This window comes from Bombina bombina, chromosome 6, assembly GCF_027579735.1.
Source record: "Bombina bombina isolate aBomBom1 chromosome 6, aBomBom1.pri, whole genome shotgun sequence".
NCBI classification, from domain to species: domain Eukaryota; kingdom Metazoa; phylum Chordata; class Amphibia; order Anura; family Bombinatoridae; genus Bombina; species Bombina bombina.
In genome coordinates this window covers 405,468,239-405,478,850 of record NC_069504.1, presented here as the reverse complement: position 1 = coordinate 405,478,850, position 10,612 = coordinate 405,468,239, and the positions used below count along the sequence as shown (strand labels likewise).

Here is a 10,612-nt window from a genome sequence, read left to right as displayed (position 1 = left end):
ATGCCTCTCGGGGGTGGTCTACATGGCCATCATGATTAGCCTAAGAAAATCCTACAATCCAACCTTGGCTCAGTCTTCATAGGCCCTTCATTGGCTGTATTTTGGTAGTACTGTTCTTATTAGTTTAATACCTGATACAACACCGAATGGTGGCAGCTCTATATGGCCTGCATTATTAGCCGCACCCAAACCCAAAAAAAAGCCAAGCGGTCTTGGACTAACACCCATGGCTAACTCGGTTGTTTCAAGTTGTACTATTCTTAGCACTTTTATCTCATCCCTGTTACTTCCAGGCCTCTCGGTGGTGGTCTACATGGCCATCATGATTAGCCTAAGAAAATACTACAATCCAACCTTGGCTCAGTCTTCATAGGCCCTTCATTGGCTGTATTTTGGTAGTACTGTTCTTATTAGTTTAATACCTGATACAACACCGAATGGTGGCAGCTCTATATGGCCTGCATTATTAGCCGCACCCAAACCCAAAAAAAAGCCAAGCGGTCTTGGACTAACACCCATGGCTAACTCGGTTGTTTCAAGTTGTACTATTCTTAGCACTTTTATCTCATCCCTGTTACTTCCAGGCCTCTCGGTGGTGGTCTACATGGCCATCATGATTAGCCTAAGAAAATACTACAATCCAACCTTGGCTCAGTCTTCATAAGGCCCTTCATTGGCTGTATTTTGGTAGTACTGTTCTTATTAGTTTAATACTTGATACAACACCGAATGGTGGCAGCTCTATATGGCCTGCATGATTAGCCGCACCCAAAGCCAAGAAAAAGCCAAACGGTCTTGGACTAACACCCATGGCTAACTCGGTTGTTTCAAGTTGTACTATTCTTAGCACTTTCATCTCATCTCTTACTTCCATAACTCTCGGTGGTGGTCTACATGGCCATCATGATTACCCTCACCAAAATATAACAACAAGACGTGCGTGCAGGGAACCATGGTAAGGTTTCTTCCTTTCACAAAATTGAGTATAACAGTTGCAGGCAGAGGTTCTGACCCTGCATTATGGCTGCACCTCTTCCTAAAAGAGGCATGCGTTACAGAGTCTGTGGGCATGTATGCAAAGAGGAGTAGCGAGAAGAAAGACAGCGCCTCATAGTGCAAGAAGGTTCCAGACAAAAAGAGTCACAATGAGACAATAACAGATGGTAATATACTCACAAGAGTATTGGCACCCTTGTTGAAAGAGATGCGAATAGGCAGACTGACATTTAATTCAGCAGTCAGTACGCTGTAACCGGATGGTATCCAGATTTCCAGGTAGGCGGCTGTGGGCTCTCCTCCGTAGATAGAGTCAGGATCCTCTGGAGCCGTGCTGTGTGGGAAAGCAGCGAGCAGCTGATCTCTGCGTGTAACAAAAACTTTTACACTTGAGACTGGTGTGTTTGAATAAACAGTCCTCAATAAGATCGAAAATGTAAAACTGTCCCCAAGTGACAGGGTAGACTTGGCAGGCAAAATAAAAACCCGGGGGAAATAATGCTGAATTGTAATAGAATAAAAACAATTTATTACATGAGCTTTAGACGCGTTTCTCGGCCACAAGCTCCTGGCCGTTTCATCAAGTAAAATCTATTACACATGCGGTTGCAAAACACATTTAAAAAGCCTGCCAAGATGTTTGATTGGTCAATGTCAGACCAATGTCATCCCGTGTAAATTACAATCGAAAAGTAACAATGTTTATACAAATAGTATAAAATTGACAATACAAATAGCGTATTAGATAGGAAACTGAATTATCAAATGTATCTATATACATGTAACAAAGGGTATTCGGTCCTAACTTAAAATGCGTTTGATCTGAGAAATAAATCGAAAGTCGCCTCGAATAGTAAATTATCCTAAGAAATGGTAAAAAATGCATTTGTCGTTCTAACAGTTGGAGTTCTGATTTCTCTATAGGTGTATTATGAACTGTGTATGAGTAGACTATAATCAATGTAAAAAGTAACCAATTTGGTATTAATTTCGAACGTTTAAAACATGTATGCAAAGGATAACAATAGCAAATTGCAAGAGAAATGGAAACGATTGTACTCTAGTGATATGTATCTCATGTAGTATTTGTTGCTTGTATTAGGTCATTAGACCAAAAAACTTACATAAAGCAAAATATTGAAATTTCCCTTGTGCTTGTTTAAACAGTGTTCAGGGATGCTGTGCTTTATCTTTTTTTTAGTGCAGTTTTTGCAATTGCGCCAATGTTCCCCCCAGCGTACCTTTGCCTTCCTGGAGGTACGACCTACGTACTGAATCCCACAGCAGCACTCCAGAATGTATAGAACATAGACAGAATTACAATTCATAAATGTAGTGATATTGAAAACTTCTCCGTTAACAAAAGACTGAAAAGTCTTTTTCCCAGATGTTATAACTTTGCATGTGTTGCACTTCTTTTGTCCACATTTGTAGACCCCTATTCTATCCAGAAAAGAAGGAATAGTTTTCTGCTTTGTCATGAGTTGTGAATTACATAAGGTGTTTTTAACCTTTTTACTCGGTGCCAATTTACTTCTAAGTGTTGGTGCTCTAGTATATACAATCTTTGGGTGGTCTCCCAAAAGGGTCTTCAAAATGGGGTCTCTCCTAATAATATGCCAATGTCTGTTAATGGCTCCCTGTATCTGTGTATAGTTAGAGTTGTATTGAGTTCTAAACAAGGGTTCTGAAGAGTAATTTTCATCTTTATTTTTAATTTGTTTGTTTTTACTTAGCAGTTTGTCTCTGTCTAAGTCTCTAACTTTGTTCAGACAGTTGTCCAAGAGGTCAGTGGGATAGCCCTTTTCAATAAATCTTTCATATATTATATGGCTCTGTTGTTCACACAGAGTCATGTCTGAGCAGTTGTGTTTGATGCTTTCAAATTGACTGTATGGGATGTTGGAGAACCATTTCTTGTGATGATTACTTGTATAGTCTAAGTAGCTGTTGCTATCAACTTTTTTGAAGAAAGTTTTAGAGCTAAGATTGCCATCTTTGTCCCAGCTCAAAGTGAGATCTAAGAAATCTATTGTCTCTACACTGATGTTTGCTGTGAAAGTCAGGCCCATATTGTTATTGTTCAAAGATTCTGTAAATGTGTGTGCTGATGTTAGGTCACCCTTCCAAATGAAAATCAAATCATGAATGTAGCGGCCATAGTACACCAGACTCGCCCCTGCTGAGGAATTGTAGATGTATGATTCCTCGAATACGCCCATAAACAAATTGGCAAAGCTAGGGGCGAATCTGGTGCCCATGGCCGTCCCCTTAGTCTGCAAATAATAAACATCCTGATAAATAAAATAATTATGTTTCAGGATAAACTCGATGCATTCTAAAATAAATTCTCTCTGTATCATGGGCATAAAGAAATCACGGTTCAAAAAAACAGAAGTTGTTTGTAAACCCAAATGATGTGCTATATTGGAGTATAATGAACTGACATCACATGAAATCCATATGAGGTCACCTGTATTTTTGACATTTTTAATCTTATTTAATAGATCTGTACTATCTTTAATATATGATTGCAAACCTAAAACATATTTCTGTAAAATAATATCAACATAATATGATAAATTATAAGTGAGATTGTCAATACCAGCAATGATGGGGCGACCTGGAGGGTTGGATATGCTTTTATGGATTTTTGGTAAGTGATAATAATGGGCCACACTTGGATTGCTGACTTTCAGAAAACTATGTTCGTCTTTGTTAAGAATATTTTTTGCAACTCCTTTGCTGATTAAGGATTGATACAGTGTAAGAAATTGTGTAGTGGGATTGTAAGATAGATCTTTCTAATATTCAGTGTCTTTAAAGATCCTATCTGCCTCTTTAAGATATTCTGTTAGATCTTGGACAATAATACCTCCCCACTTATCGGCATCACGGATGATTATGTCAGGATTGTTTGCGAGGGACTGAATAGCTGATTTCTCACTCTGTCTTTTAAAGAAACTGTTCTTAGAGTTTTTCTTTTTGATTTTTTCAAATCCTCCAGAACTAAGTTCTGGAAAACCTTTATGTAATGGTTCTGCCCAGGGGGGGGGGGGGAGAAAGATGATTTTGTTTTCACATTAGTGTGTATTATGCCTTCATATAGATGTGTTGTGAAATTATCCACAGTACTATATATAGTAGGCACATTGTTTCCATAATCCATAGTGTTTGTAAGGATGCAAACTGTGTTCTCTTCCTCTAGGTTGTGTTTTTTTATGTTCTTTTGTGCAAAATATTTCTGGAGTGCTAGTTTTCTAGTGAAACGATTAAGGTCACCAAAAAGGTTGAAATTATTGTGTGGGTTGGGTGGACAAAAGGAAAGACCCTGTTTTAAAACTTTCTTTTCATTGGTGGTTAAGTTGTAAGAAGATAAATTGAAAATACCCCTTTCTAATTCCTGTGATTCTTTTTCCTTGGCGGTAAGGCCTCTGCCTCTTGACCCTCTTGGTCTGTGTGGAATGGTCTTTTTTTGGAGTTTTGTTCGTCTGGGGTGTTTTTTCCTGATGTTGGGGCATTCCCTAAAAAAGGAGATGTAGCCGCAGTATTGGAATTGTTTATAGCATGTCTCTCTGAAAAAACATTTTCATCTGATGTAGAAGCTAATGGAAAAAACCTATTGTTGCGGTTGAAATTATTTTAGGAAGTTTTTTGGTGATAGTCTTGGTCTCTAGTTCTATTCCTGGATGGACTATGTGTTCTATGGTCTGGATGATAAGACCTTTGTTCTCGAAATCTGTAATTATTCATCTCTTGTTCTCTCTGATTGGGTCTATAAATTCTAGGAGTCTCATAGTTTCTATTATAACTGTCTCGTCTGTAATGTTGGTCATGTTGGTTAAAGTTGTCAGGACGTTGTTGTCTGTTCCATGGTTCATTTCTATTATGTTCATATCTGTTATAGTAAGATTGTCTATTCCATGGTTCCTGTCTAGTTTGTGGGTATTGCTGGTGGTGATACAGTTGTTCATGATTTTCTGATCTCGTTTGATAATGTCTGTTTTGAGAGTGATGATAGTTAGAATGTGAGTGGGTATATTCCTGTCTCCTAGGTTGTCTGTAATTAGGATGGTGTTTAGATCTATGTTTATTATCTGTAAAATTGGTCCCTTGGTTAGTATAATTGTTATGTGGTGGTTGTATCTCCCTGTCCCCTGATACATTTTCAGGAGTCTCCACATTTTCTTCTGAAGTTAATTGTGTTGGCCTATTGTAGGTATAGACTTGGTTTTTTAAATAGTCGTTATTATCTCTCTCTAGTTTCTTATTTTTAGATAAAACTAAGTCCTCCTGAAATTTATCAGTACGTTCGTACATTCTCTTTAAAAGCCGTTCATAGTCTGGATTCTCCAAGTACTTGGTTAAATCAGCTTGGATTTTTTCAATGTTTTCACTACATTTATCAGACAAAAGGCGTCTATGTTCGATCAAAATTTTCATCAGATCAAAGGCACAATCGTTCAAAATCTTGTACCATTTTTCAAGGAGTTCAGTGTCCTCCTTAAAAGAACAGTGTTTCAGAACACGTAGGCCCCTGTGGATCTGTTTTATTTCTAGATATTTTTCTAGGGTGGTGAGATCCCACCAATGTCAATGCTCTTTAAGTATTTCATCCTCCAAAGCATGGAAAAGATCCTTAATAGATGAAACTGTGTTAGGATCTGTTTCCATGGTGTTGGATAGGCTTACCAGAAGTCCCACTTTTACTGGGATTGTCCCGGTTTGGAGGCGCTGTCCCAGTGTCCCACCCAGTTGTTCATTCTGTCCCAGTAAGGTTGCCACCTCCAGGTTTCAAATCATGTGTCCGGGTTTCAGACCGCCGGAAACCGGGACACATTATTCAAAATGACTGGACTGTGACTCTCCAGCATAGTTGGATGCATACAGCCCTGTTTAGCTTAACGTTAGTGCCCTTCAAAGTTTAAATTTAGTAATACAGGCTGAGTGAGCAGCATAGGGTTTTTTAATTTTATAGTACTACTTGGTTTATTTTTCTAAGAATTTAACCCCCCCCCGACCCCTAGTGACATCACCGGTAATACACCTTTAGGGGAATCATATGGGTAATACTAGGAAGTGCAGACAGGCAGGATTTTTGGCCTGGATCTTGCTTTACTTCATGCAGGATAGCATTTTGGCTATAATCTTCCTGCATTATGGTATAGAGTAGCCCCTTAAACAGCTTTAGCAGGTACGTGTTTCTTTTTTACTTTCATTCAATATTGTATTTATGCCTTATCAGTATTTGGCTCTGTTCCTTAATTAGACACATAAAACACATATTACACTGCAGATATTAAATTGTGAAATTGATAATTATGAAAGTGATAATTATGCTTGATGTTTGGCATTATTTAGAATCTGAGATTTAGATTAATGATTTATTTGCCATGACAACGTAATGGTGCCTTTTTCACTAGGGGGTGGTGTTATGGTCTATTTAAACTGTGTGATTCACTTGTTTGACTGAGGAAGGGTAGAGTATCCACAAAACATTACACACATAAAAGCTACTACTTTAAAAGGAGCGGTAATTGCCACGCCCCCTTGACCACGTTCCTGACCACACCCCCACTGGCACCGCACCAGGTGGTCCCAGTTTCACCTCTAAAAATTATGGTAAGCCTAGTGTTGGAGCATGATTGGCCCAGTAAATTGAAAGTGGATCTCTTTTTGTTCCTTTCCTCTCTAGATTGCATTTTAATAACTGATTCGATATTTTAATGTGCAAAAGAATTAGTAAGTAAAAATGGTACAATAAATATGTAAGTGAATCTGTGGCAGATCGTAACTAAGATAATATGATATACCTTGTGGTGTATACGCAAAAACACCTTAGTAGTGCACTAAATGTAATCAAATTCTCACAATACAATATATTCTATATGCATGTGTACATATATGTATAAATAATACCACTGTGCTGTGCAATATTTTCAGTGGTATAAATCCTACAGTGATGTTATAGGAATATTGGACGTGAACTGGGTCCTGATTAGATAAAATGTGTTGTAAAAAATATATATATAATACAAAACGGTCAGTGCCAAAGGTGGATAAAATTAACCAACGAGTAGGCTGCAAAGCTATGGGTGATCTGAATACAAAGTGGAAAAGTACCAAATGACGAAATGGTAATAGCGTGCGCCTAAAACAATTCTAGTGAGAGTTTATAATGGAATGAGATTAATAAGTCCTCAATCTGTATTGGAGAGTGTAAATACGAGTGGATAAAAAGAGGTTGTGTGATGAATAATATGTGTAGTGTGACGGGGGGTTAAATTCTCTTATTAGAAACAGAACATAATTCAAACAGAATCCTCAAAATAGTATTTGGAGTCCAATAAAAAGTTTTGTACACGATAATCCACTAACAAATGTTTATTTTTAAAAAAAAAAAAATCTAGTTCAATATTATTCTCTATCTTCCCATTTCATCTAAGACATGCTACATATGCGTATTTCTCCTAAATCAAGCCTTGTGTAAAATGCAAACTACATGGTTACATTGCATTCTCTATCTAAGCATTTAAGGTAAGACATGCTACATATCTGCATTGAACTAAAAGTAGACATTAGCGGAAAGAGACAATGACATGGTTAAATTGCATGAGCTACTATCTTCCCATTTCAGCTAAGACATGCTACATATGCGTATTTCTCCTAAACCAAACCTTGTGTAAAATGCTAAGGATTTCAGCAGTACTAACCCCAGTGTTGTTACATTTTGCAGATCGGTTAAACAGAGTGCTAAAGATTTTGATTAAAGATGTTATTTGAATTTAAGCAAAGATGAAGCCAAGGCCCTTCGTGACCTACAGAATAATACTGAGATTGTAATTAGGGGCGCAAACAAGCGAGGAGGGATTGTGGTTCTTGATTATGACAAATATAGGAATGAGCTGTTATCACATTTACAGGATGTAAATGTTTATGAGAAATTGTTGGTTGACCCCACATTAACTATTCAGAAAGAGGCGTTCAAACTCATCGGTGAGGAGTTAAATGCAGGATACTTTGATGAAGACACAGCATTATTTCTTACACAAAACATCCTATTAGACCCATCCTTTACTGTATTCCAAAAGTACATAAGGATCCTGTTAATCCCCCAGGTCGGCCCATAATCTCGACTAGGGGATTAATAATGCAGCCTCTAGCTCAATATATAGACCATTATATTCAGCCCTGTGTGTTGGAATTGGATACTGTTGTAAAGGATACTAGTCATTTTTTGAGACTGTTAAATGTGGTATCTTTAGACACTTTTCAGGATATTATATTAGTTACGCTAGATGTGTCTAGCTTATATACCAATATAAGTATTGGTAAGTGGAAAATTAAGATAGTGGGTGATTTGGTTACCTTAAGTTAGAAATATGAGGGACCTGATGTTATCTATATGCAGAAACTACTAAGATGTATCCTTAACAACAATTATTTTAAATTTGAGAAAGATTATTATATGCAACTAATGGGAACCGCAATGGGTTCAAATGTAGCGCCTTCATTCGCTAATATATTTATGTATGATTATGAAAAGAGACACATCCTGAGTGATCCACTATATTCACAGTTCATTGGGATGTACTGTAGGTACATTGATGATTTGTTCCTAATATGGACAGGAGATATGCAGAGTCTGACTGACTTTATTAATAAGCTGAATAAGATTGATTCAAAGATTTGCTTCACTATGAATGCAAGTTATTCTCATCTAAATTACTTAGATGTTATGATTATCAAACAGAATGACAGCTTAGTCACAGACTTATACTCTAAGGAGACAGATAGTAACACTGTTACTGGCATCCAGTTTCCATCCCAGGGGACTGGTTAACATTTTGTCTATTAGCCAACTACAAAGGGCTAAAAGAATTGTTTCAGACCATGTAGTAAGAGAATTAAGAGAAAGAAAAATGATGGTTGGATACATTTTTGGCTAGAGGGTACCAGCAGGTGAGTCTCAATAGGGCTAAGGTGATTATTACACAAGAACCCTGTGGCACTAATCCCAATGATGGACCTCCCTCATGTGTTTTCTCACCTATATACAATCTACAGTCTTTAAATATGAAAAAAGCAATTCACAAGAATTGGCACCTACTACAGAGTGACCTATTACTCAATAAAAAGTTAGGTCAACGCCCACTTGTGGGTTTCAAAAAGAGCAGAAACCTTAAGGATCTGTTGGTCAAGAGTGACCAATAAGTCCTGGGATACTAAAGTTGGCTGTTATAGATCTGACAGATGTGTCACTTGCAATAGTTTGATTTTAGGGGAATCATTTGGACACCCACATAATGGGAAGATGATGCACTTAAAGCACAGGTTAACTTATTCATCTGAAATGGTTGTATATATAATTAAGTGCCCATGTGGGTTAATGAATGTTGGTAAAATGGAGCACCCCCTAAAGGACAGAATTGCAAATCATAAATCTACAAGCAAACAGGCCTTAAAAAAAAAAAGTGACCACTGATTGCCTTACATTTTTTGGAAGCTAACCATGGTGTGGCTGACCTGAGGTGTATGCCCATAGATTAGATTAAACGCCATCCAAGAGGGGGGCGACACTAAAAAACAGTTACTCTGTAGGGAGGTGGAGTGGATATGTTGCCTACGAACAATGGCCCTGTGGGGTTAAATAAACAAGAAAAGTTATCATGTTTTCTCTCTGAGAGATAGAGATCCACTGTTACACTATATTTTTTCTGTATTTGAAGTGAGATTAAATATGTATGCTTAGGAGCATAGTACTGAGTAAATAATTTTTTTCAATGCTTGTGCCACTTCCATCTATATTATGTTTAGGTTTAGACTTTTGTAATAGATTTGTATTCCGTAAGACTGCAGGTAGTGTTCACTTTTTTCTGCTTGCTGGTTGTCAGGGTGATAGTTACACCTTGCTGCTCTGGTTGGCTTGTTGTTTGGCCTGGGGGCCTTAAAGTCTTTGGCTAATGAAGGTGAAGTATGTGATAGCTGGATCCGGATCAGGTATGACATCACTTCCTGTTTGATTATTTGTTCTGTGTTTCCATGTGTGACATTGTAAATATGTAAGTAGAACTTTTTGTGATTACCTGTGTACTGATTTGTACACTTGACAAAGGCCCAATGTGATTGTACCGGATAACAAAGAATTTATTAAAATTAAGCAAGAGTGCCTGGTTTACTATACAGTGTGTCTATTTCTATGGACTGAGCACCTGTGGATATGCACAGTAAGGGAGTGCAGTGGTTTAATTCATAAAAATATATATATACTGAAAAGTGAAACAGAAAAGGTTTACTGAACATCTTCGGGGGAGATTACATCCCCTTCATCAGAATAATCATAGTGTATAAATCTCACACTTATATAGTGCATACAATCAAATAACAAATGTGTACATACCCCATCCAGATTCATGTGGCACCAAACAATCTATCTTGGAACGCAAACATGTGTTCGATTATACGTGTACAAAAGTGCCGAAAATATAAATATTAAAGTAACATTAAATCCACTTAGACAAGCAAGAACAAATGTGTACATACCCCATCCAGATTCATGTGGCACCAAACAATCTATCTTGGAACGCAAACATGTGTTCGATTATACGTGTACAAA

The 10,612-nt window shown here is 37.4% G+C and overlaps 1 protein-coding gene across 1 annotated transcript; it reads right to left on the bottom strand.

Annotated features, from left to right (window-relative positions):
• Positions 1–4,638: 4,638 nt before the first annotated feature.
• LOC128664446 (histidine-rich glycoprotein-like) lies at positions 4,639–5,439 on the bottom strand. The gene has a single exon (XM_053719277.1). The coding sequence runs from the start codon at positions 5,437–5,439 to the stop codon at positions 4,639–4,641; it is 801 nt and encodes a 266-aa protein (XP_053575252.1).
• Between the last annotated feature and the right edge of the window lie 5,173 nt (positions 5,440–10,612).